We start from the raw sequence: 25936 nt of genomic DNA on the forward strand, positions 1-25936 counted from the left end.
AAAAATGACGTAAAACCAAAAGTGAAGCTACTTGTCAAACTGCAAGCACTGCACAGATACACATCAGATTCACATCCAACCCTGCCTGCTAGGCTCGAAGGACTTAACCACGAAGCAAAAAGCCAGAATCATAATTGGTGTTCTCCATCTCATACAGCTGCCAGACACGGCATGTAAATATTTACAGCGGTTGCTTTTGGAAAGGGGGGAAAAAAAGAAGAGTTCACAGAGAGAAGTCAGACACAGAGATGAGTCAGTGAGCTTCTTTCTCTCCAGCAAATCGCCCTCATTTCAGAAGAAACGGTTCATCTGGTGACGTGCTCTTCGAACTGTGGCACTTTGATTTGGCCACAGGGCGTCTTCACACTGATGATTTGATAAACTGAAGACTTCCTGTGTGATGTCTTTTAACTTGATACAGAATAGCTGTCACTGCAGATCTGAAAAATGTGTGAAGAGAGAAATGGATGAGAGGTTAGCGAGCGGCAGATAAAATCATTACTTTAAGTTTAGGGGCAAAATATTCTTTTTTTTGTACACCACTCAATCCACAATGAAATATTTTCTGTGAGACTAAGATAAATACAAAAAGAGACAAATATGAAACGGAAAAAGGAAAATCAAGACAAAAACTAACAGATAAAAAAGGAGATTTGTCTCAGTTTCTGGTTTATATTTCTGTTAAAAGAAAGTGCAGCCTCTTTAAGTTGTAATGTTTTATATCCCATATAAATAAAAATCCAGTAATCTGGTCCTTAGCAGGTTCTTTAAAAGCAACCTGTGATAAACAACAACAGATGACATATTACACAGCCTTATTATTTACGTAACAAAAACTAAACCAAGAGGCAGAAGCAGTGTATAAAAAATGTTCTACACCCTGACTGCTTCCATGGGGATCAAGTGGACAGGTAGCAGCCAGAAACTGATAATCAAATGAAGTTTGATAAACTGATCCTCAACAAGTCTGAGCACCTCTATAAAAACTGAAGTTCTGGCAGTTTGCTGGTCCCAAGCATTCAGGTATGTGTTAACACAACAAAAAGGAGGAAAGATATTAGCCATGATCTTGGAGAAGCATCTGTGTCTCCCCATTAATCTGGGAGAAAAACTTCAAATTAAGAAAAAAAAACTAAAAACAAAACCCAACAGCTACATCTCGGACTCTACAGGGTTCGGTTAGCAAGTTTATGTTTAATAAAGTTTATGACTTATTAGAAAAAGACTGATGGGTCAATATGGGTCAAGTTTGTAAAGCTCCATGTGAACAAACTACAAGACTTCTGGAACAATGTCCAGTGGAGGTGTTTGGCTGTAATGCACAGCTCCACGCTTACTGAAAATCAAACACAGCATATCAGGACACCTCAAGTGCCAAGCACGGTGGTAGAGGCGTGATGATTTCGCCTTGTTTTGCAGCCACTGAGTCACTCATCAACTCCTCTATGTACCAAATTATTCTAGAGTCAAATATGAAGCCATCTGTCTGACAGCTAACACTTGGGTCAACAGAACAACAGCATAATGACCCCAAACACAACAGCAAATCTACAACAGAATGGCTGAAAAAGAAAGACTCAAAGTCTTGCAGTGGTTCAGTCAAAGTCCAGACCTCAACTTGACTGAAATGCTGTGGTGGCACCTTAAGAGAACTGTGCATGAACAAATACCCACAAACCCCCAATGAACTGCAGCAACACTGTAGAGAAGAACAGGCCAAAATTCATACAGATAGTTGTTGGTGCTAAAGCATGCCATAGAAACTGTTGAATCATGTGATACGTGATGTGTTTTTATACACTGCCTTTGCATTTGGGCTTAGTTTTTGTTAAATAAAATAATGATACAGTGTAATATGTCACGTTTTTGTTTATTTGAGGTTATATTTGATGAATTGTAGAACCCAATGAAGCCCAAATGATTTTTTTTTACGTCCTGATATGTAAAAACCTTAGAAATGTAAGAGGCTGTATTTTTTGTTTTAACATAACTGTATGTCTGAAAAACATGAAGGTTCTGCAAAAACAAATACGCACCTACAGGGGTGCTGTGAAGACAGCAGAAATGGGGTAACCGCTCAAGTGTTCATAATCTGAATTAAAAATAGATGCATGAACCAGGCAGGATCCAGGTTTTTTCCTTATAGCTATAAAAACAAACACTGGGCACTCCTACATGAGTGATTCTGGCTAATTACATTACACTGCTGCATCCATATAATGAAAAACATGTTGTTTCTGTGCACTCTATAAAATAACAACACAATTTACAAACGAAAAAACCTAAATCTGTGCAGCTGACCCAGGCTGTTCGCGATATGAATGTTGACATTCATTTTTCCATGCTTGAGTGAAATTTTCTTCTGTACCAGACCACCCAAATCTACTGTCAAAGCTCCATCAGCAGAATCTGGGTGGTGCACAGAGAGCCATTAGTTCCAAGGGTGAAAAAAAAAATGCCTGTTATGATGAGGACAAGTGGTCTGCTGCTACATGCCACACCCATCCCATCCCAGTGAATGGACACAGCAGGGGCCACCCTCTTTAAAGCCAGCCTTTAAGACTCCTCTGCTGTCCTCATTTGTCACTGTACTGATACTGGTTTATATTCAACTGCTCCTACGGGACACTTAATTATTCATCAATACATCTGATGTCTCAAGAAATGCATCCCAGCTTCAATTTAACCTTCACATCCGTAATGATGTCAAAGCTCTGTGTGTATTCATGTTCAGACACACGCGTAGTGCAGGAATCGTGCCAGTGTTGTGTTCCTGTGATGAGGATGGATGCTACACATGCTGCTCTGTGTGTTTGTATAGCTATATGTGCACAACTTAACCCCTTAAAACACATTTTGGCTCTTACCTGAACACAGTGTGTCGGTTCTCCTGTCTGCATGAATCAGTATGTGTGTGATATCCTTGGAGCAGCCCGGCGTGTTTCCCTCTTGCTCCGTCTCTGTCTGGGCTTGGAGTCGGCAGAGCTCAGCATATATATGGGACTTGAGATGACATCACACATCCGTACTTAAGAGCAGCTCTCTTCCTAAAATTAAAACGGGCGATCCCATCGTCTCTCTCTCTCTCTCTCTCTCTCTCCCTCTCTCTCCCTCACGCTTATATTTTTTGGGCATACAGCAGAAGGTAAAAACAACAAAAATAATAAAGTCTACACATCATTTTTCTGCAGTATTTGCAATAGTTTTAGCACATTAAAATATACTGATGTAAAAAATCTCATGCAATTTGGCTCTTGGAGTTACTTTGTTAGTTTTTTCCCACAATTAAGGCAAACATTTCTTTTGTAATTTATAATTACAAAGCAAGTGCAGCTTTTGTTTTTTTTTCTAGTCAAACACTAGAGTGGCCCTCCAATGAGATGACAGTGCCAGCAGTGGCCCCCAGCTCATTTGAGTTTGAGCCCATAAAGATTATGGCATGCCAAGAGTGCCAAAATGAATAAATTAAATAATTATTTAAATTGTTTAAAATTTGATTAATCTATTAAATGCATAATTAAAATATAATTTTCTTTTAAATGTATTTAATTATGTTTCCTGTGCTGAGATGCATCATCCAATAATTTAAACTGTATTGAGTCTCACTGCAGTGCTGTCAGTATACTTGGACCAACAAATGATTTAGTTCAATGTTCAATTGTGTTATGCTTATGCTTAAAATTAACATTAAAAATAGGGAGGGAAGAAAATGAGAACATTTTACAGACAACAGAAACATTCAGTCCAGCTGAAGGGGTACGCAGCATGGATACCCTGAAGAGCAATGTCAAGCCTGCTCCAAAAATGATCAAATTATCTGTTTTTTATTGTCTTCTAAATGGCAGCTGTTTGTTAAAAGTTTTCAAAGTTTACAAGAATTTTTTTTTTTAATCTGATCTGTGTGAAGAGTCTTCATCTAATTTAATTTGCTGGTGTACAGTTCTTTACCACCTTCTTCCCAACCAATCCAGCATTTATGAACTATCAAAATAATTTTACATTCATGTGCCTTCTATAGCTGAGTTCTCGCCTTTAAAATTCCACATACAGCTTAAAAGAACACATGTAATTCAGTCAACTATGAGTTATTTCTATTACAAATATTAATAATAAGCATGAAAAGGTAGTGAAGTGCACAATGAAGCCGAGCTGATGTCATCAAATAAGCTGCTATCTACGTGTGGGTTGTGTCCTGCATCCTCAGAAGTCTGGAGTCTTCAACTTGCCAGGCAGGAAGCAGCAAGTACACAAGTACAAACTCTGTGTACTTGGAAACAAGAAACAACTGGAAACACTGGGGAAAATGTGTATTAAAAAAAAAATGCAGTGGCTTGGACCACCCTGGAGTTAGCCCCGCCCCCTGACTTTGAAGGGTGAGGTTTAGATTAGATTAAATAAATTTATGATGCACTGCAACACAGAAACCATTAAATAATTTAATGTTTTGATATTTTAATTTAATAATGACACATTTAAGTAATTATTTTGGCACAATCCCAAGTGGCTACATTTGAAATCCATCACTGGTTCATCCCTTAAAAAGCATGGAAACTTCACTGCTCATCATTCAATGCATTTTTTGCACAAACCCTCGTTTAGCAAACATAAATCTTTACAAAGCAAAAGATTTGGAAAATTTGCTTCCTCATAGTAAGAAGGTCTCACCGTATGACAGCTGGGATGGATGGATGGACAATAAGAAGGTTGATGCCACTCTTACACCACATGCTAAAGAGCTTGATCTATTTACTTTAGCTTAGCATTAATACTTAAAGCAGGAGAAAGCACTGTGCTTTGTCAGTGAACAAATGAGGTTTAAATGTTCATTTTTGTATTTAAAATGTAGATAATGTGATGATTATTAGAGGGTATGTGCTGGTAGGGAGGGAACACACTCATGCAAGCACATCCAAACATTTAACATGTAATGTACCTTTAACAGAACCATGAAAACGACTTCCTCATTCAACTGTCCTTCTGAATGAGGAAGTTGAAAATTAGAGCAAAACTGGCCTCCTCATTTGACCTTAAGGGCAGCTTCAAAATTTTTATAATGTATTTTTTTTGTTATAAAGAGGCCTCTTTAAGCCAAAACAACCCTGATCGAATCACTGTAGTCATTTTCTAAGATCTAGTAAATCTCAGTCTGAGCAACATGAGACACACCTATCAGGCATAACATTATGATCACCTGCCTAATCTTGTGTTAGCCCCTCTTCTGCCCCAAACCTTTGAGGTTTGGACTCCACTAGACCCCTGAAGGTGTGCTGTGATATCTGGCACCAAGATGTTAGCAACAGTCTTGCAAGTTGATGAGGGGGTTGGTCCTTGTCCTCACTAAAAGGCGCCATGATGAAGAGATAATGAGTGTTATTCACTTTACCTGTCATTGGTCATAATTTTATGCCTTATCGGTGTAACCTGCTTCACAGTAATGCAAAAGTCTTGAACCACCCTCATTTCTTTATATTTTGCCTCAAGGAACCAGACCTCCATGTAAAGTTTAAAGTTGTCTAAAGTAATAATTCTCCAGGCTTTATTTTAAACTGTTTTTTTGGGGGGGGGACACTGGCTGCTTTTTCACTCATTTTCACCCCAATCCTTGTATCTGACCATTTTTAGAGATTTAGAGGGGTTTTTTTCTTTTGTTTGCTTATTAAGCCAAATAACACTAGCCTATGAAGTATTCAAGCATAAAAAGGTACCTAACAAACCAGCATTGTGTCTACATGTAACAGGCTATTTACAAAGAACCAACAAGATGAATATTAAAGAGCCATTAGACAAAGCCTTGGCATGGTATCTAAGCATGGTGTGTTCCTAACTGGACAAGCGGACAGCAAAAGTGGCACGCCTAAAACCTATCTACAGCACATGAACATAGTGAAATAGAAATAAAAAGCTAGAGAACTATTGCTCAAGACCACTTAAAAAAATTACATGAAAGTCTGGCTCCTTGTTAGCGAAATATAAAGAAATGAGGGGACTTTTGCACAGCTCTGTAATAATGCTGTATCAGTTTTTTGAGGCTGATAGGAACGCCCAATGTCCTGGAATCAGGCCACTGGTGTTCCTCTTGAACAATTCTCAGTGAGGTTTCAAATATTTACCCAAAAGCAACTGAAAGCAACCGTCAGACCTTCTTGCATCACACACACACTCCAAAAAAAAACAAAAAAAAAAACTGGCATTTTCAAATGTAATACGAGGGAATTTTAATCATCAAACTAGTCATAAGTTATTACATCAGCTATACAGATATTAAGACATCTCATTGAATTTAGGCCAACCACTTAGGTCCCACGTTATCAAAGCATCACTACTGTCATGAGCACACGAGCCACACATTAGGGGATACAGAGAAAACACAAGTCAATGAGATCCCGCTGTGTGTTTTAACATTTCCGATTAACTGTCCACATTTTTGAGTGAAGTGAAAACTGCACGTGTAGCTACGTGCTGTAACACAAGCAAACAAACTCACAGATGAGGATAATTAGGTAATTACCATTCACGATTTCTCTACACTGCAAAGAAAGACTAAACAGAAATAGAACAAAAAAACGCTCCAGTCTTCAGGTCAGCTGTTCAGACTGTCAGCATGTCAAGCACATCTTTGATGATAGAGCTGAGATTGCACTAAGATTTGTCTTTTATTTCATTGCACTTACCCTCCCCTCCCCAAAAGGTATCTAAACATAATACACATATCGCCAATAACACCTCTTGTGGATACAACATGGAAATGTGCTAAAAGAAAACACATTAGAAAACAATGAACAAATCAGTGGCGTAAACAAAGCAATGGAAAAAAGTAATTTAGCCTGTCATGTGTCAAGACGCGCCTTTCAAAGGTTCCTGTTGTTTTCCATATAAAGCTGGAGAACAAAGGATTGATTACCTCCTGAGTTCTTATCCCTTTCCTTAATATCTCTGCATGAATGAGAGCTTTCTCGATTGAGCTTCCAAGCAAATAAAGCTGTTAGAGTTAATAGTACACTGCTAGACATACATGACTAATGTAAAGGTGGATGAATGTTGGGAAATTTCCCACCTTAACAAACAGTGTGTAGGGGATTGAAGGCACTGTATTCAAAAGTAGGATGACTGTACTGCAGATAATAATAGCTGGGGTAACTCTTTAAGGGAAAACGCACACATCAAACACTTAATTTTTGATCGGTATTTGTCAAAGTTTTGTCTTATTCTGCTAAGATGGCTCAAACCCATTAAAGGGAAAACCTATTTCTACTTTCTTGTTAGAGAGTAAAAATGTCCAAGGACTTCCAATAGCCTGTGGCCCACAAGTTTTGTATTTTTTTTAAATATAAAAAAAATTTAATAATTGAGGAATCTATCTGAACTACTGTTGCCTATTTCAGCAATCAAAAGTTTCACATTGGATGGGTGTATTGCTGAGTATACAAGCACAGTATCGAATGTGAAGTTGTTTTAGATGAGGGGCGCGTCACTTAGCTGCAAGGCAAGACTGCCACAGGAACCAAAAGGTTAAAGTAGATATGTCACAGAATGAGATATTAGAAATCTGGAAAATTTTGAGCTGAGCATGCAAACAGTAGTGAGTCCACTTGATTGCCATGGCAAGCCAAGACACCCTTCAGAGGAAGCTCATTTCTGCTGCTTGTATCCACAATCTCATTCTTTCAGTCTTTACCCCCAGCTCTAACCATAGGTGAGGACAGAAATGTAGCACGACCAGTAAATCTACAGCTTCACCTTTACAGTCATTTCTTTCTTCACCACAACAGACCGGTACAGCACCTGCATCTCTTCAGACGATATGCTAGTCCCATTCTCTAGCCCTAAAGATACTCGAACTCCCCTACTTAGGCGAGAAACTACTTCCCAAAGTGGAATGAGACCTGCACCCTTTTCCGGCTGGGAACTGTGGCCTCAGACTTGGAGGTGCCAATTGTCATGCCGGCTCCAAATCGTCCCAGCACGATGTATGGAGCTTGGAAAGAAAGTGTCTGGACTTCCTTGAAGACTTTTCACCTCTCATCCGAGAAGCTTCTTCAGTTCTAAGAGCACTATTGGGAGTGTCCCCAAGAGGGTCGTGGACCCCCTGTTGATCCTCTGCCCCACACCCTTGAAAACGGGTGTGAGGCACAATCAGCCAAGGTTTCAGATGAACCCATTGTGAGGCCAAGCTCCACCCTATCATGTGATTTACTGAGGTCAAATGGCTCAGGACGTGAGTGGGCGTTAAGGCGTTTTGGAAGGGATCTCAGAACTGGATTATAGGTGGCAGACAGTTGGTGTCGTAAGTCACCGCCTCTGTTCAAAGATGGTCGTTCACAGTGAACATGCTTCTTTCATTCCTCTTTCAAACCATCTGTCTTCTCTGTCTAAAATGTGAACATTGGCATCCTCGAAAGAGAGACCTGTGTCCTTTAAATGCAGATGAATAGTTGAGTCTTGTCTTGTCGAGGTGGCTCTTCTACTCTTCACCAGTTCCTCCTAGAACTAAAGAAGCTTCTCAGATGAGAGGAGAAATGTTTTCAAGGAAACTTAAAGAAGTCCAGACACTTTTCTTTCCAAGCTCCTTTAACTACAATAACCTGGATGACTGAGAACCTTCACAGACCATCCTAGTGGAAGTTCACCACTTAATGAAGTCAGAAGGATCATATGATCTACCAAACGATAGAAGCGATCTGGGCCCACCCAGCCAGAAACAATCTACCACTTGTCTACACCTAAAAAATTCTGTACTTGAGCTCTGGTGGAGCCCTGGTTGACCATTAATTCAAAATAACCAAAAACCATTAACTTTGATTTTATTGGAAACCTAGATATATAACTACATGTACAGAAGTGAGCCAGTTTTGGCTTTATGGTTGAATTCACTGTCAATTTGTTCTGCGCCTCTATTTTGGCTCTTCTATTTGGCAAATGCAACCGGGATGAATGATCATACTCTATTATTTAGACACATCTGTTATGCCTCAAATTATAGACAAAAGATGATTCCTTGACACAAATGTGAAGAAATTCAGACGATTACTCCCAAAATATGTGTGGGTGAACTCGTCATCAGGGAAAAATAGCAATTTCACTTAGAGGAAATGTTTAAAAAAAAGCAAATGACACAGAACGGGGAACACTCTGGAACAAACACCACTTTGCACCTTCATCTTACATGAAAGAATAAATAAGCCCTCGCTATTATTTTCAGTCATTTGGCACTGAAAATTTCGTTATCAAAGTACTTCTAGCTACTTTTAAACCGGCATCAGCTGAGTTGCAACATTTACCTACAGTCTACTTCTGGAGGTTTTTCACTGCCAGTCTAATACATATAATTTCTCCCTTAATGATTACTGATAAAATAGAGATTTAAAAGCAATGTATATGCACTGACACTTTATGAAAAACACCTATGGAGACTTCATGTCATGTAAATTGACAAAAAAAAAAGCATGTAATAGCTCATTAACACCATCTAGTTTTTGTTTTTTAAACCTGATTATTATTAACTGACAGTAAACTAGACTAATATAATGTAATGTAGTGTAATATGTTAAAGGGAAAGAATTATCTTATTAAAATAATGCCAAGCATTAACTACTTAAAACATGGGGGCAAAGTTTGCCAAGGGTTAGGGTTCCATTATTTATTTGGAAAAAAAAGAAAAAAGGCAAGCGTGTGGTTTATCTGAAATGAGAAAGAGGATGACCAAGTTTACTTAGCTAAGCTTCTTACAGATTTGTTATCGAATTATCTCTCTTGCATTTCTGCAACATGAATTGCACACTTCAGGAAAATATCTAACATTTTATACTTATGCTAAATTTTTACAAGGTTTTTTTATTTACCACCTTCATATTGGAGTCCAAACATTGCACAAGAGTATAAAACAAAATAATAATTAAAAAAAAAGTATATATACACCTAATCAGTATAAGGAGTAACCTTATTGGTGTAACATGTTTCTTTTTTTTCTTTTTTTTTTGCATATGTGTTATTTGTTTGTGAAGCTGTTGTGTTATTTCTGCTAAATTTTTAGAAGATGGTGGGAAAAAGCACTTTGTACTTAATACTACCCTTTAAACAAATACTGCATAATGGTCTATTTGAAATAACAGGCATCTCAAAGTTAATTTACACTTAAAAATCAAAAGCTTCTGTGTCTCTTCTCTACATAAAAACCAGCTCTGATGTTCTGTTGCACAAGATTCTCTTTAATAATCCTCTCTCGCGCTCAACTTTCTGTCTATGCCCCATGAAAATTTCCATTTCCAAATGTTGTTAATATTCATAAACTCCTAAGTATTGATAGCTGCTTGCGTAAACTAAACAGAAGCGAGTCAACACTTCGATCATTTTGAGCACATAAAAAGATAACGGGTTGTCTGTTTGGGGTATTAAAAGAAAAAAAAAACTCAACCTGTCAGTGAAATGTCCTTACTTGTGCAAAGAAGAACAAAAAACCCCAACTTTTTTTCATGCATTTATACCCAAAGTCTTTTGGAACCCACACATGCATTTTTGTAGTCTGTAAACCCTTTCAAACAAATTCAAAACTAAAAAGACCCACAGTCCTGAGTGCTTTTAAAGAGGACATATTATATACCACTTTAGCATGTTGATGCAGGCTTTACATGTCCCCGAAATGATTAAGGTTCAGCTTATAACCCCAGTTTTCAACAGACTCTTTCAGTTCCTGTAGCTTTAAATAAAAGTGCCGCTGGTGCCCTCCTTTCCAGGAAGTGGTCTGTAAGACACAGACGGGAGCAGCCGAAAGCACCAGCCAGTGAGATCAGTGGCACAGTGTGCCACATAGACATGAATGAGAGACTCTGATGTTTCTATCTTTCTCAGTGTGATCATTTTACATGCAACACAATTGCAATCACAAACAACCACTGATTTGAGCTCATGATTATGAACCATGGTTCAATTCTAAAACTGAAATTTTAGCAATGCAGAGCAGTAGCTCTAAAAACTGGCTCATAACTGGCGACAGGTTACAAGCCAGGTTGTAGTTTGTGTCTTCATATTTCACACTCATTCCATTGTCTGTAAACAAAAACTGAAGATTATGTAAATGAGGTCAGCTGTAGTGGGATTTTAAACGTGCTGAAATGCAGTACAGGGTGCGATGAGGAGAGATGCAAAGAGATGTAAAGGACCAAGCTGAGCTTGGACTAAAGCAGTAAAGGTGACATGAAAACACAGAAATGTACACCACGGCAGGTCTGTGGTATTCAGGTGTATCTATTCACCAGTGGGGCCTGTATGTAACTACATGCAATATCTCTAGGGATGCTCTTTTGCCATCTTTTGTGGAAAAACAAAGTAGATTTTGCATAATATGTCCCCTTTAAAGATCAAAGTGTCCGACTGTGATTTATCTGACAACCCTCTCTTCATGGCCGTACCTGCTGATATGTAACTAAATAACATAAAGCACTGTTAATGTCTCTGGGTTTTTGCTTCCAGGGAAGAAGAGAAGTCCTCAAAAGCAACACACTGTAATTCTATTCTCCGCAGCATTTTGTCTTGTAACACCTGCAGCCGTCTGCCCGTATAGCATTATACAACACCATGTCACTACAGCGGCCACTGAGACACCACAGCTACCAAAAACAGCTCCAGGGATGTAACACAACATCTTATTTGTACACCTCAACATTAAGGATCAAAGTTATCCAACAAATAAACCGTGTCGTATTTAGGTACCGTTTTCTCGTCCTGCAACATGGCTTCAGAATAACACGCTGCTACATTTACAAAGTGCTCAAGATGGGGCTTCTTCACCGTGGTGCAAATTCCTCAGCTTCCTGTGAGGACAAGAGTAGAAAAGGGGCTCAGAAGACCTGGGGATGATAAAAGTTGAGAAGCAGTTTGAGAATGAGCAGACCCTTAGTGAGGCATCATCTCCAACTCTATATTTTGGATTTATAGCAGTTAAGAGACCAGATATCCTTCTTTCTGCTGATTTACCCAAATACACTAAAAGCCATACCTGAATTCAACTCTGTGTATATACAGCATATATAGGGATATGTATGTTTATAAGGGATATGTACAGTGTTGTGCAAACGTCTTGAGCCACCTCTCACTGCTATATATTTTCCCCCAAAAAATTCCAGACATTCCAGACAAACATGGAAATACAGAGTTTGTACAGTTCTAACAAGTTCAGCAATAGTGCTTCAGGCCTTTTGTTCTCTTCTCTGTCAAGATGATCCCACACTGCTTCAATAATGTTGAGGTCTGGGCTCTGAGGAGGCATTTCATTGTGATTTTTGAATCACTTATTGCTAAAAAATGAAGCTGTTACCAATCAGACACTTTCTAGATTGTGTATCATGGTGAATCAATATCTGACAATACTTATTATATTTGTTCCATCACAAATGCCCCAAACCAAGACAGCAACTCCACCATGTTTTACAGATGGCTGTAGACACTCACTGTTGTACCTCTCTTCTGACCTCCACCATACATGTTGATGATAAGTTTTAAATTTGGATCCCCTGCCCTGTGATCACAATTTACACCAAAAATACAGAATTTGAATTCCTTTGTCTATAAGACCTGTAGCCACTGATTTTCAGTCCAGCTTCTGTGTAATTACACACACCTCAGCCACTTCAGATAACACAAGATGAATGAACTGAAGGGCCAGATGCAACTTCTAGGTCCAATTTTTCACGTTTTTGAGGCCTGCCAGGTCGTCTTTATCCAGGTTCCTCAATTTTTTTAAGTACACACTGCACACTATGCTGAGGTGTGCCAAATTTAAAGCTAATAGCTCTGTGTTGTGTAACTGTCTTATGTTTGGATTTGGGATTTTTTTTGTAGATTCAACTCAAGGAAATGGGAACAAATAATCTTTGTGACAGGTTCCTAATAACAAAGCACCTAAAGATACAATTTAAAATTGGTTCTTAAAAATAAACAACAAATTTTCTCTGAAAATGGTCAGGTACGAGGACTGGACTCAAAATGAGTGAAAGGCCAGAGAACTACTGCTAAAGATCACTTTTAAAAAATTCAAAAACATCGGTCTCAAAAGTTTTGCACAGTAATGAAGCAAAGTGTAAAGACTCCAACCTCTCTTTATCTCAAAGTGCTCTCGTCTCTGCCTCAATCTTCCTCTCTCCATGAAGGGTGTCTGGGTCAGCCGGGGCCACCGTCTGTCTCACTGCAATCTCAGGGCCTCCGCCATAAATTCCCAACAAGTACTGCCAAGTCTCCTCTGAGATCTGACCATAGTCTGCACCTGTGGTGAAAAACACACGCAATGTCTAAAAACAGTACATTGATTTTCTACCTTAATGTCCTTTTCAACCTCCTCAGACTTACCTTGCTTTAGCTGTATATGTCCTCCTTTCATAACACCGATTTTACTGTTGTCGATGGGACCGGGTGGCTCTGAGAAAGAATTTTAAAAAAGTATTTGGTAAAGAGAGAAAGATGGAAACTCGAATGTGCTGCTACTCATCGTACCATTGTCTTTGCCCTTCACAAAGCTCTCCCACTCTCTGAACCACTGCATGCTGATACACAGGATCACTGTTGGAGCCTCCTCAGCTTGAAACTCTTTGTTCAGCTACACACAAGGAAAAACAAAAAAGCTCATTCAACACAAAGACACTTTAGCACAAAGGTACCCCTTTGCATAACACACACGTTTACCTTGATGAAGGTGTCAATTTCTGTTTTTCTGCGTTTAGCTAGAGCTTCAATCTCCACCTGACAGATTGCACACATGTAGAGGTGGTTGACTGCTGGGCCACCTCCAAAGCTGAGAACAGAAAAAAAAACGTAACAGAGAGATGGTTGAGAGATTAAGACGATTTGATAAGCAAGTATAAGGCCTTTTTGTTGGTCTTTACATCAATGCTGAGATGCATGTCAACTTCAAATGGGTGTTGCTGCCTAATATAATCAAAGTGGTCAACAATGTTGCTACATGACGCACTATAACCATTCAGCTCTTATGCTGAGTGACGGTTTTTGGTCATTTTGATTATAAACAACAACAGCGTCTGGTTTCTTTTTTAATACAGACAAAAGTACTGAGTGACACCTCTTCAACCTTTTTCAGGTATAAAAATCAAGCACCTAACCACACAGCTTGACTTTACACATGTTGGTGAAAGAGTGGGTCATTCTAAAGAGCTCAGTGAATTCAAGTGTGGTGCTGTAATACGATGCGACCGTTGCAACAAGTCCGTTTGTGACATTTCCTACCTCCTGGCTCAACCTCCTTGTTCTAAGTGCTATTACTGCAAAGCAGAAGTGCAGCTGGCACCAAAGCAACTCAGCCACAAAGTGACTGCAACCATCCGGACATTTTTTTAGAATTACTATGCTAGTCATTCAAAAAAATGCCCTTAGTTTTTCCACTAACTTTGGACCAAAATTCCCTGTTTAAGGCAGCAGGAACTTATAAAAGCAGATACACACATATATGACCCACATGATTGTATGTTTATATATGTGACTCCTCCCACCATGCGTGCATGGCTGTGTCTTGATGGAGGCAGGTGCCTGTGTGTGGTTGGGTTGAATTGATTCCCGTTCCCGGACTGGATAATTGGATGTACAGCAAGCTACTAACCAGATGACAGCCACCTCGCCCGTCTCTTCTGACCTCCGCCACCCATCAAACAGTCTGTGTTTCTGATAGTAGCTTTGAGTGTTTCACACTCACTAACGAACATCGAGACTTCGTTAGTGAGTGTGAGTAAATCTGTGTGTCTGGTTTCATGAGTGCTAGTCGAGATCTTTGTAAATAGTTTTGTAAATCACACAACTTGTTCTGTTTTACTGTATATACTGAACACTACAGGAGTGAGAAGGCTTTTCCATTAAAACCTCTTTTCTCTTGTTTACTGGATAGGAGTTTAGGTAAGCAAATTGTCTTTTGTTTGACTTTTATTTTGGGCAGGGAAGATTAGGGACCTTTGGAGATCTTTTGTTTGTTTCATTGCCATAGCTCACTGCTGAGGTCAATAAACAGCTGCATAGCATTTGCAATTGCTCTGTGTTTTGGCTCTTTCTTGGGCGGAGTTGGAGTGGGGAATCACATTTCTTGTTACGCCCAGGTTACCCCAGGCCAAGGTCGTAACATAGTCATACTGAGGTTTGTTTGGCAGCATGGAGCACGTTTACCTGTTGTAAAGGTATTCCCACACGTTCTGGGGAACAATCACAACCAGATCATCTATGTAGTGGTATTTATTAGGAGGGATCCCTGCACAGAGATGAAACACGTGAAGGCTAATAAAGACAGTACAGGCATGTTTTTCTAATCAAAACACGTGACTGGACGACCTAATAAAAATATTTATACCAGGCTGCAGGCTGAGCCATGAGCAAGCAATTCTGATTTTAAAGAAGAGACTTAACCACACATACCGCCGTGCTGACAAAGAAACGTGTGGTTGCTGATGGGGCCTGGCTCAGCGAAGGTGTTGAACTTGTTGAGCCATTCTCTGGAGATGTAAAACTGCAGCAGGCTGGGCTCCTTCATATTGGCCAGAGCCACCACCTTCTGCCTCTCTCTCACAGCCTCCTCGCTACTTTTCCTGCACGAGTCCAAGAGAAATGAGTCACTAAACACATCTTGGATGAATTAGCGTAGAGTCGATGTAAATGACGCCTTTGCCCACCTATAGAACAACACATAAGCCTCTGCGTTCTGCACCACCGTCTCATGGACTTCGGTAACATACTGGTCATCAAACTCATACCACTGGCCGTTGATTACATTCTGACAGTAAGCTATGTAGTGCCCACCTGCACCCATAAAAAGCATGAGAAAACATTTCAGTGACAGATGCTAATCAGATATGGGTTTTGCTCGCACCGTGAGATATATGGCTCACGGGGGAATTATTATATCAACAGGAAACTTTGCAGTCTCATACTTCCTGCAGTGCCATGGTGGCAAATGACTGACAGCAAGTCGTAAGTGGTAACTTGTGATGGACTCTCTTTAGCCAGGAAAGGTCGCATGTCGAGGCCCTCAAGCGGGAAGGACACGTGGCTGCTTATCTTGAACGAATACATGACCTCATGCCGAAAACGTTTCAGGTGAATGCACAGAATCTATGCAGCAAATATAGGACAAAACAAGGAAATTAAAGATGGCATTATGCATCAGATTGCAAATGAAACTGATGTGTTATCTACTGAAAGAAAGTGCTGAGATCAAAAAAAAGTTAAAAAAAAAAAAAAGAAAAGAAAAGAAAACCGCACCTCTGGAAGTCTAAGCACTTTGCAGTATTTGACACCATTTCTCAACCTGTAGAAAAGAAAACACTGTGTGAATAAATGCATACAAATAACCTCCTTTTAAATCAAGGATATATATTTCAAGCATTTAATTTTACGCACTTTTTACATCTCTCACAGCTGTACATGTTATCCCCTGGAAAAAAAACACAAAGAAAATGAATGGAAATTGAAATTCTGACATAATAAACTATGCTAGTATGCTAGTGCTGTTTACCTTTGAGTTCATCTGCAGCAAAAAAAGCAGCAAGGCAGTCCTCTAGTGTTACCATGGGCCCCCAAAACCAACTGGGGATACACGAGACTACAAACCTGCACAACACAAACACAAATATTCATAACAAAAAAAACAAACAAAGCAAGCTGGAGAAATATTAGCTTTAAAAGGCAACTTTAAACTTCAGCGCAGTTGATCACATAGTGAAAAGGTTTCCTCCTCCCACGGCCTTTTTGAATTAGTCATTTTTAATCATTCTTACTAATACGCCTGAATATTCTTTAAGCTTGATTCTCAGACAAAACAAAGTGAGTTAGAGGATGGACTGGTGTGAAAGTTAGAACATCTGGAAAACTGCAGTTCCTTGATATGGCCGTTTGGGGCTGGCTCCAAAAGCAAGTCAAAATTATATTTATTGTATTAAGGTTTAAGGTTATTAGGGGTGTGACTTAATAACCTGAAATCTTAAGGTTACAGATGTCCGCTATAATCACTAGAGTCTTTGCAAAGACTCCACCACAGCTAATTAAAGCTAACTGAAGTCTTTCGCCCTTTTGAGGTGCCTTTTAGATCATTTGATAAGAATTACCTGCCAATAACTAACAACTGGAGTAACAATTCATCCAAAAGCACTCAAATAAATAATTATAAATCATTCAAGTGTTTCCCATTGTAACCACCAAACTTCCATGGATAAATTTCCATTGGAGAACAGCTTCAAATCATAATGTCATTTTGTTGCTTTTATTTTGAAAGCGGATGTTTGTTTTTTTAAGTAGTTTTTAAAAATGACTTTGACTTCTAAGAACTTATTTACTGCAGTTGGAGGTAAAGTTGTATGCTTAGTTTGTGTAGAGCAGATTAGTGTGATTCACCACTGAATCACCAAGATGAATACAAGATGAAACACGTAGAGAAATACAAGAACTTGACTGTTTTAGAGAGTGAAAGTTTTAAACATCCACGTATGGGGCGGTCAAGACCAGCTTTGTGATTTCCCACAAAAACAACTGAAAAACAGTAAAAATATTCTTACTGAGAATATTTTTACTTTTTGGGCCGGACTAACACGCCCTGATAAAACAGCATTTGAAAATGTGCAAACTGTTAACAAGAAGGAACGAGGACATTTCGGGGAAATCTGAAGCTTTGGTTGAAAACAAAGCAAACAATTTTAACTTTTCTCCTTGCCACCAGATGAGAAATGTGATATCTGCAACACAGCCCAATATAAGTCTATGTACACGTGAAACAAGGGAGTTTGACATCATGGAGGAGCTGGAGTGATTCGTCCATGACGGTAACTGCATGCTTGGATAGGCTGGAGCTGAAACGGGACAAACTGGCAGGTGTTACAACTAATGGCTGTCTAAATCTGAAGAAAGATAAAGCGACTGAAATGAACACAGAACTGAAATTGATGTTTTTGCACTGAATTATGCACCAGGAAGTGTTGTGTAAGTCACTGCTAAAAATTAACCATGTTGCAAGAGCAAAAGCACAGAATCATTTCAGTTTTTCACATCATCATCACTGCTGGATCTTTATCGTTCTCTCAAAGAGGAGAGGTTTCCGTGTATCAGAAGACGCTCTACCTTCATATGTCAATAAATACCCTTAGTGACTACGTTTAACAAATCCCCTCCCAGTGATGATCACCTGTCTGCTGTCCTTCATATTTCCACCTGCAGCGCTCCACAACAGTCTCAGTTTCTCATGGGAAAAAGCTGACCCCTGTGTTAGCTGATAACAGCATTGTCAAAACACAGCCACTTCTGTTTCCATAATATCAAGATTGCAACAGCCGTGAAGGTAAAAGTCAAAGCTTTGAAACAAGACTTCATAAACTAGTATGTGACATCACAGCAGAGTAGTAATCTGAACATGAATTTTTGAGCTATGACGCAAACAAAGCAGAATTGTATTTAGACTTCCAGCGGACAAAGGTTATCTGTGCTCATTCCTGAGGGAGATATCCGGCTCTCTACATGTCCTACACACACATTTTATCCGTTTATCAGTACATTTTCAGAAAGAAATATGATAAATCATTGAAGGAAGTTAGCTATGGCATCAGCTGCGATACACTTCCTCTAACTAGCAAAGTGATTGCTAGTTAGAGGAAATAAACTATTCATTTTTTAGATCTATTTAGTTTATAGATCTGGCATAGCACATGCGTTCATCTTCATCATCAAACACACACAGACACATGTTGCAGCACCTACTGAAAAGACTAGCTAAATAAGAAGGTTTTGTAGTTTTATGATTCATTTTCAGGAAATGCACAACAATTTTGAAAAATCTGACAGGCCAAGTTTCTACTCGCCGTTAATTCTGTAAAAATGTTACCCTGCAGGCATGTAGAAAGCTTATCTAACTACATCTGAAGATACAGGAAACTGAACTCAGAAACATGCCAGATTAAAAGTATATCGGTAACATCAGCAGTCAAAATTCTGCACAACTCAGGTTCAAACATGCAAACGTCTTCTCAGCCTTTTACAATTATATTTGATTCACTGACCGCCGTATGGAGTCCATGATGTAGGAGATCCACCCCTGCGAGCCATAAGTGTCGGGGCACACACCAGTCTTCACCGGCAGGTTCTGATGGATGGATGAATGGAGCTTTGCTAGGTCTTCTTTACCAGGAATAGGGAGGGATAAGTCCTGGAAGGTTTCCACTGTAGTTGAGACCTGTAACAAATTCAGATAACCAGTTTAAACAGCATACCTCTAGCAGTAAAAGAGCAATTATGAATGTGTTTTAATCACTCTAATTATACAGAAAAGTCTGTATAATATTGAAATGAAATAATTGCACAAGTCACTTCATTTCATTTAAACCTGCTTTGATAGGAAATGTAATATAATTTAACAATTAATATATTTTATAAAGCGTATACTCCAGCTCCCCCTTCTGTTCAAATATGTGAAGTGCATCTTACCCTGTCACAGGTCAAACACTGGACCAGACTGAGGATGGAGCCATCAAAGATGTCAGAGATCACACTGCGATAGTGAGACTGTTTTTTCTTCCTGGCACTGAGCAGCAGCTGAGCTGGAAGACACATGATGTGAGGGAGGGCTGACTTCAGAGGACAAAGGCAGAGAGCATTTCAAAGAGTGCCTCCTTAACTAACATCTTTGTAACCGTGTATACTCAAACTGAAAATGACTTTCAGATACTATTCATCAGCTACACATACCTTTTAATGCCAGCCACTAATTATTTTATCCTTCACTTGTCCAGTTTTCTCATTTTTTTAAAGGCCACACTGCACACCATGCTGTGACATGCCAAGTTTTCAGCTAATATCTCGAACCTTAGTGGTGCCAAAGTACTACTTTATGCCTATCAAACTGTGTTATCGTTGACATTTTAAATTCAGCCAAAGAAATGGGAATAAATGATGTGTTTTTTTCAACAGGCTGACGGTCAAAGTCCCAAAAGATATAATTAAATGGGTTTTTTGTTCATGTTTGAATGATACACGAGTCACGTGAGCCTCCACAGTCACCTGACCTAAACCCTGGAGTGAAAATGAGTGTAAAAGCAGCCAACATCTCCCAAAAAAAAAAAAACTTAGAAAGATCTTCAGAAAAACTCAATAACTCCAACACGGTAGTGCAGTAAAAATGTGTTTTACCGAGGCAAATGTTTCTCAGCCTGGGGACTCCACAACAAGTCTGTTAAAATTGTGAAGCATCTTGAGCAATCTATGAGAAATTTTCTCACCTTTTTTGAAGGAGTATGCAGGTCCTGAAGAGCGGAGAGGGCTGGACCGGGGGGGACTGGAGGACAGTTTGGGATGCAGCTCTTGAAGGGTGCGCACAGGACTGCAGGGAGTGGACTGGGGCTGGGCCATCGATGCTTCATTGTCTGGCTCTAGAAAACATTACAGTGGAAATACAAGCTTAATGATAACTGATGATATTCTATAATACGTAACTGAATAATATATATGTATATATAAAATGACTGTATTCCTGCTGGGCTTGTACCCGAGTTGTTGTTCCTCGGGACTTGACTTTGCCCTGTGTTAGACGTCTGATGGTTTTCCTGACTTTGGACCTCTGTGTTTGGGCTTGCTGCAGGCTCCTCTTCATCCTCCGCCCTCCTTTCAGGAGACCCCTCCTCAGCTGCTGTGTCCACATCAGCATCTTCATCCATCTCTTGTGAGCCGCCACGGAGCGGGGAGCCGGGTACCCTCCTTTCTTTAAGCCTCTCCTTCTCAGAGATCACTGCACCACTACTGACGTCCCCCATTCCACCTGCCGGTGACCGGACCCCATCACACTCATCCTGGATGAGCAACTCGCTGTCACCCACCCCTCCTCCCTCCCCTCGGTCACTACTGGAGCCAGAGTCACAGGAGAGGAACTCATCCTCAGAGGGGGAGCGGTCTCCGTCTCTTCTGTCCTCCCCGTCGCTCCCGTCGCCGCCCACACTACACTCCGACAGAGGCTCCTTCAGCTCTTCGTGTAGCTGGTCCATCAAACAGCGCAGGAACTCCTGAGTGTCCTGGACAACACATAAACCTTATATTAACTGCATGGATAGGGCCGCATTCACAGAGAACATTTGTAAACAGACAATAGATAAACACAACTATTGCAAACAAAAAGACAGAAACATCGGAGTAACAAGAAATCAGTTTGCACATTAGCGAGATACCATGTGCTGATCACAGCCACTGAGTAAACAGACAAATCAAACATTAACTAAGCCACCGAGAAAATATGGAAAAAATAACAAGAAACTGAATTGGAGATAACCCGATACCGGGTGATTGTCTGCATTTTCTCTTTAAATAAAATCAGACAAACTCAAATACAAAGTCTAATCAGAATCAGAATCAGAATACTTTATTGATTAAACTTCAAGTCAGACTTTGTATTTGAGTTTGTCTGATTCTATTTAAAGAGAAAATGCAGACAATCACCCGGTTTGTTTATCCTTAGACGTGCCATGAAACATAACTGAGTGAAGACGAAGCCCTCTGTCTTTTCAGTATTCAAATATGAAAGACACAGAACAACAGAAGTAAAGCCTGTGTTATCCCAAGGAGCAGTTATCTTTCAGATCAAGCAGCCTCTCAGAAGGGAAAGGGAAATTCAATTCCTGTCTTTATGTTAAAAGAAAAAAATGCATTTCCTATTATTTTGTCTAGTGCCCCCTCCCCCCTCCAGACAAATGGCATTTGAAGGAAGGCTTGTAGTCTAACAATGAAAGTGATTAACGATAAAGGAAAACAGGAATTAACGCTAGGAATTTCTCTTTGTCAAAGGCCAATCAACCATGTTTGTGTACTTGCTTTAACTGCCACAGGGGGGAGACAAACTGTAGATTTCAGACTGAGTCAAAAAATAATGGACTGCACTTTAAAATACACAACCCAGTAATCTTGTGAAAAACATTTTTTGCAAATCCAAGGGTTTAATGGTATAAAATCCAATAAAAGGACAGTGTGAAGATGCTGTTGAAGCATGCCGGGCAGACGCCCCTACCTGCTGAGCATAACCACGAAACATGGGGTTCACCAGTTTGATGCCGTGGGACAGGCTGGTAGGGACAACATAGCTGGGCCTGAGAGGACAGCAGTAATAAGAGACATGCAATTATGTTTTCATTTTAATGACTAAACACTAGTTTGTTGTCCAGTTTACATACAATCACTGTGACGCTTAATTACCGTTTTTTATGCCAGAGTTCTGAGATGAGTTTCTGGTAGCTCTTGCATAAAGCAGGCTTCTTGTCGGTCCTTACTAATCCACCACAGTCCAGGAAAAACTGAGTGAGAGGAGGGCTAATGAGGGGGCAGAGGGACAGCTGAGGTTAAAGCACCTCTAACATTAGTAGTAGATGTAAAACAAAAGAGAAGTTTTATTGTTGGACTGAAATATGCCCAATAATTACCCTGATGAAAGCCAAAACAAACATTAAAGTTGTTCTACATTTTAGGAGGAAAAGCACGCACCAGTTGGACAGGGCTTGGAGAGCTGCGTTCATGTAACAGGAATTTCCAATATTTTTCATTCCTGTCAACCCTACAAACAATGATCCAAAAAAAGATCACCAATCATGAAACACTTTATCCTCTCAGAAAGCGTTCAAACTAAAAATCTTACACATAAAGACTGCTGTACAAGTCAGACAGAAAAAAAAAAACCCTTCAAGGCCTCAATGAAAAGAAACCAGGGCAGCTTTGACCACCAGTCTAGAAATGTTTGAAGCTGATCAAGCATGCATGCATGCATACCTCTGGGTTTAAGCTCATCCTCTTCTGATTCTGAGCCTTCTTCTTCAGCCACAGCAATCGGTACTGCTTTGAGTGGGTGACCAACTGTCTGGGGAGAGGTTTCCTAGGAAGAGAATAAACAAATATTATAAGCATCCTGTGTGTGTGTGTGTATTTCTTGTTCTTATGTTAAAATGTAAATTCCACTAGTAAGACACTTAAAATAAAAAAAAAAGGTATTGGGTTGAACTCATACCTGCTCTGTAGCTTTACAGAGGTGTGCTGCAGCAGGTACGGGCACCAGGGCCGGCCTGTGCTCCAGAAACACCTCTCGCTCACACACATAACACCAGATCCTGAACGTTGTCAGGTTCACGGTAAGGTTGTGCTTCTTAGCCTAAAAGGAAGCACACAATCTGTTTATAGACTACTGATAAAAAAAGGGGGGACCTGCAAATAAATTTTGTATGAAAGGGCCGTACCTGTGCATGCAGGGTGCTGTGATCAGAGTAGGACTCTCCACACCCGACATATGGGCAGTCATTCTGCAAAGCAGACACAATGTAAGATAGGATCTCATGCCTTTTCGCTTCTCTATTCAGAATCCAAAAATCAATCAACACCCTTTATCGCTTTCCTGAACTGAAGGGGAACTGCATTTTTAAGCACATTTATACTCCACGCTAACATTAATTATTCAGCATTCACCTGGCCCTCCAGTCTCTGATGATATATGCTAAGGGCAGTGTTGGCTTAGAACTTAAGCTACCTTTTAGCTTCATAGCTAAGTATTTCAGAGAATAATGTAAGGCATTTAACATGATCCAAGTCCTAACCTTACCTGCAGACAGGCCCACAGGTTTGGACCACCAGCTCCACATGACTGACAAGTTCCCTACAGGCAATATTAACACAACATCGTAAAGAAGAAGAAGTTTACATGCATGGATATTACATGAGCACAACACAGCTCAAGTGCTTACTTAAGTCGCCATCCACAATAGGGTATATTTTACATCTGACAGCAGCTTCACTGTATGAAAACCCCACCTTAGACTTCTGCAGAAGGTCCTCCTTTGTCACCTCGCCTATTGAATCGAGGTGGGGGCAAACGTCTTGTTCAGCCATAGCTACCAACTATCTTCTTCTGGTGGACGTCTGCAAACGTGACAGGCCATTAATAGCAATAAAGTCTTCAGAAAGGGGCTGCTGTAAGCTAACGCTAGCTCCATCACCTCAACACCAAACACACAGACAGACATCGCACTCACCTCGTCTCTGGCTGATAGCTCAAAAGCAGATGCAGCAGCAGCAGTTGTAGTCTGTCATTACCGCGAAGACAACAACCCCCTAAACAGAAGCTGTCAACCCTGCAAAGGTAAAGGCCTTCTGTTTACCCACCAAAGCTCACGAAACATCTCCTGGCCCGCAGCGACGTGCTTTACAAAGGGCTCACAAACAGAAGCGGCTGCCGCGACCTGAAAGCTTACTTTTCATGTCCGTGCAAACAGCTCGTGCTGAATGCGAGCAGGTGACAGTATGCTAGCAAGACACCGAGGAGGTGACGCGATATCCCGGCAAACCATCCCCAAACAACCTCCCCCCCGCCCACCTCCATCTGCAGAGAGGCCCGGCACGGCACGCACGACCACTGGGGACGACGTCAGACTGAAGGAGGAGACGTCAGCCCCGGCCACCGTTAGGTCAACACATGCAAATTCAGTACCGCTGATGAAAATGAAGGCCCTCTTCTTTTTTTAATATTAGTTCTGTGTCCTGATTAACATTTGATTCACAACTATTTTATTTGTATATACTGATACATAGAGATTCATAAACCGCAAAGTGCGCTCCGATTTCGTAAATGTCCCTGTTTACGGAAGTGACATAATACTGCACGTATGTCAGAGGTACGTAAGTTAAATGGGTCCCTCGAGTCCATCGGTTGACTGTTTACAGTGCCGTGAAAAAAGTGTGCCTCCTTCCCCATTGGTCTTTTCTTGTTTAGTTTAGTTTTTCTTGGCATTCAAAGATTTTTTTACACAGATTATGAGTGGAGATAGGTGCAGACACTAAGTAATATATGAAGATATACACAATATTTTTTGTATAGATACAAAAACAACAACAACAAATAAGTAGATTAAAATAACATACATGAAATTCACCTAGGACCTACACAAAATATAATTTTACAGGTTTACCCTATTTGACCCACTAATCCCATAGTTTTAATAAAAATCATTTTTCTTAAGAGAAAGAAAGTAGTCCTTTCCATAGTATAAATGTCACGTGAGTGCTTTTTTGTATGCAGCTGTCAGGACACCAAATATATATTCATCAGGGCATCTTAGCGGAAAATATCAAGCAAATGTTAATATTATTCAGTGAAATCCCAAAGTAAATATAAAATGCAGTACTTAAATTATGTTTTAAGAGGCAGTGAGTCTGGGGTCTGGGGAAGGGGAAGGGGACAGCAGTCCCAACAATGGTTTGGCAGAAGTAGGACCCAAATGCAGGACTTTCTGAATGTAGACAGTGTGTTTATTTACAGCAAAGAATAACAACAAAAGTGCTAACAATTCACAATGTGTAAGTTCTCTGTGCGACAGTTCCTCAATTCCCATGCAGTGATTTTCCTCCGTGGTCCATGGTAAATGTTCCTCTATCCTCCGAGTCTGTACATAGGTGCCCAGCTCCCTCCGCACGTTTCCGCAATCCTCCTGGAAACAAGAAACGCTTCTGTTAGTACATCTTCACCTTATGAGCAAGAGAACCCCGTTCATAGCACAACGATCCTGCGCCTAGCACTGCTCCGCTACTCTCTTAAGTAGTGCTTCCTTGACAAGGCTGATCAGTAAAAGGTGAATGTGATTACTCCAGGTGTGGCTGGCTCTAAGGCGGGAAGACTCTCCAGGCCTGGTGTGGCAACAAAACCTGAACACCACAGCACACACACACACCCTGACATGTACACAGGGAAACGAGGGACCAGGAGCAGACAATACCAAACAAACAACAACAGACAATCCTGAGAATCTGATAGACCATTTTTTGATACACCCAATATTGCTACAAAAACTTGCCGGAAGAAGACCATTTTCGGATGGATTTGATGGCAACGGACCTTGGAACAGTACCAACGATGAATAGAATAACCAGCATTGCAACTAATGGACCATCAATGCTGGTAGGA

At 40.2% G+C, this 25936-nt stretch overlaps 1 protein-coding gene across 3 annotated transcripts; it reads right to left on the bottom strand.

Annotated features, from left to right (window-relative positions):
- Positions 1-6198: 6198 nt before the first annotated feature.
- usp20 (ubiquitin specific peptidase 20) lies at positions 6199-24615 on the bottom strand. 3 transcript variants are annotated; one of them, XM_013274066.3, is made up of 26 exons: positions 24231-24615; positions 24012-24110; positions 23791-23898; positions 23582-23635; positions 23223-23285; positions 22997-23137; positions 22762-22864; positions 22480-22549; positions 22195-22308; positions 22010-22088; positions 20504-21023; positions 20238-20387; positions 19447-19559; positions 19023-19195; positions 16496-16590; positions 16381-16414; positions 16243-16288; positions 15912-16092; positions 15654-15780; positions 15400-15569; positions 15154-15235; positions 13672-13780; positions 13483-13585; positions 13339-13407; positions 13087-13255; positions 6199-11843 (listed from the first exon to the last, which is right to left on the bottom strand). In XM_013274066.3, the coding sequence occupies exons 3-25, from the start codon at positions 23866-23868 to the stop codon at positions 13098-13100; spliced, it is 2832 nt and encodes a 943-aa protein (XP_013129520.1). In that variant the 5' UTR covers positions 23869-23898; positions 24012-24110; positions 24231-24615; the 3' UTR covers positions 6199-11843; positions 13087-13097. The 3 variants fall into 3 exon arrangements, with proteins under 3 accessions (XP_013129520.1, XP_013129521.1, XP_005454608.1); XM_013274067.3 differs by having other exon boundaries at positions 6199-11807; positions 24012-24615; XM_005454551.3 differs by having other exon boundaries at positions 24012-24615.
- Between the last annotated feature and the right edge of the window lie 1321 nt (positions 24616-25936).

Source organism: Oreochromis niloticus, linkage group LG7 (assembly GCF_001858045.2).
Source record: "Oreochromis niloticus isolate F11D_XX linkage group LG7, O_niloticus_UMD_NMBU, whole genome shotgun sequence".
Lineage (NCBI taxonomy): Eukaryota > Metazoa > Chordata > Actinopteri > Cichliformes > Cichlidae > Oreochromis > Oreochromis niloticus.

Bases quoted from the DNA above. Each gene is read 5' to 3' on its own strand.
- usp20 (XM_013274066.3), bottom strand. From the start codon at position 23,868: ATGGCTGAACAAGACGTTTGCCCCCACCTCGATTCAATAGGCGAGGTG. The intron at 23,636-23,790 runs GTGGGGTTTTCA...TATTGCCTGTAG, and splicing joins ACCTTCTGCAGAAGTCTAAG to GGAACTTGTCAGTCATGTGG. The intron at 13,781-15,153 runs GTAAACGTGCTC...TTCTGTTCTCAG, and splicing joins TGGGAATACCTTTACAACAG to CTTTGGAGGTGGCCCAGCAG.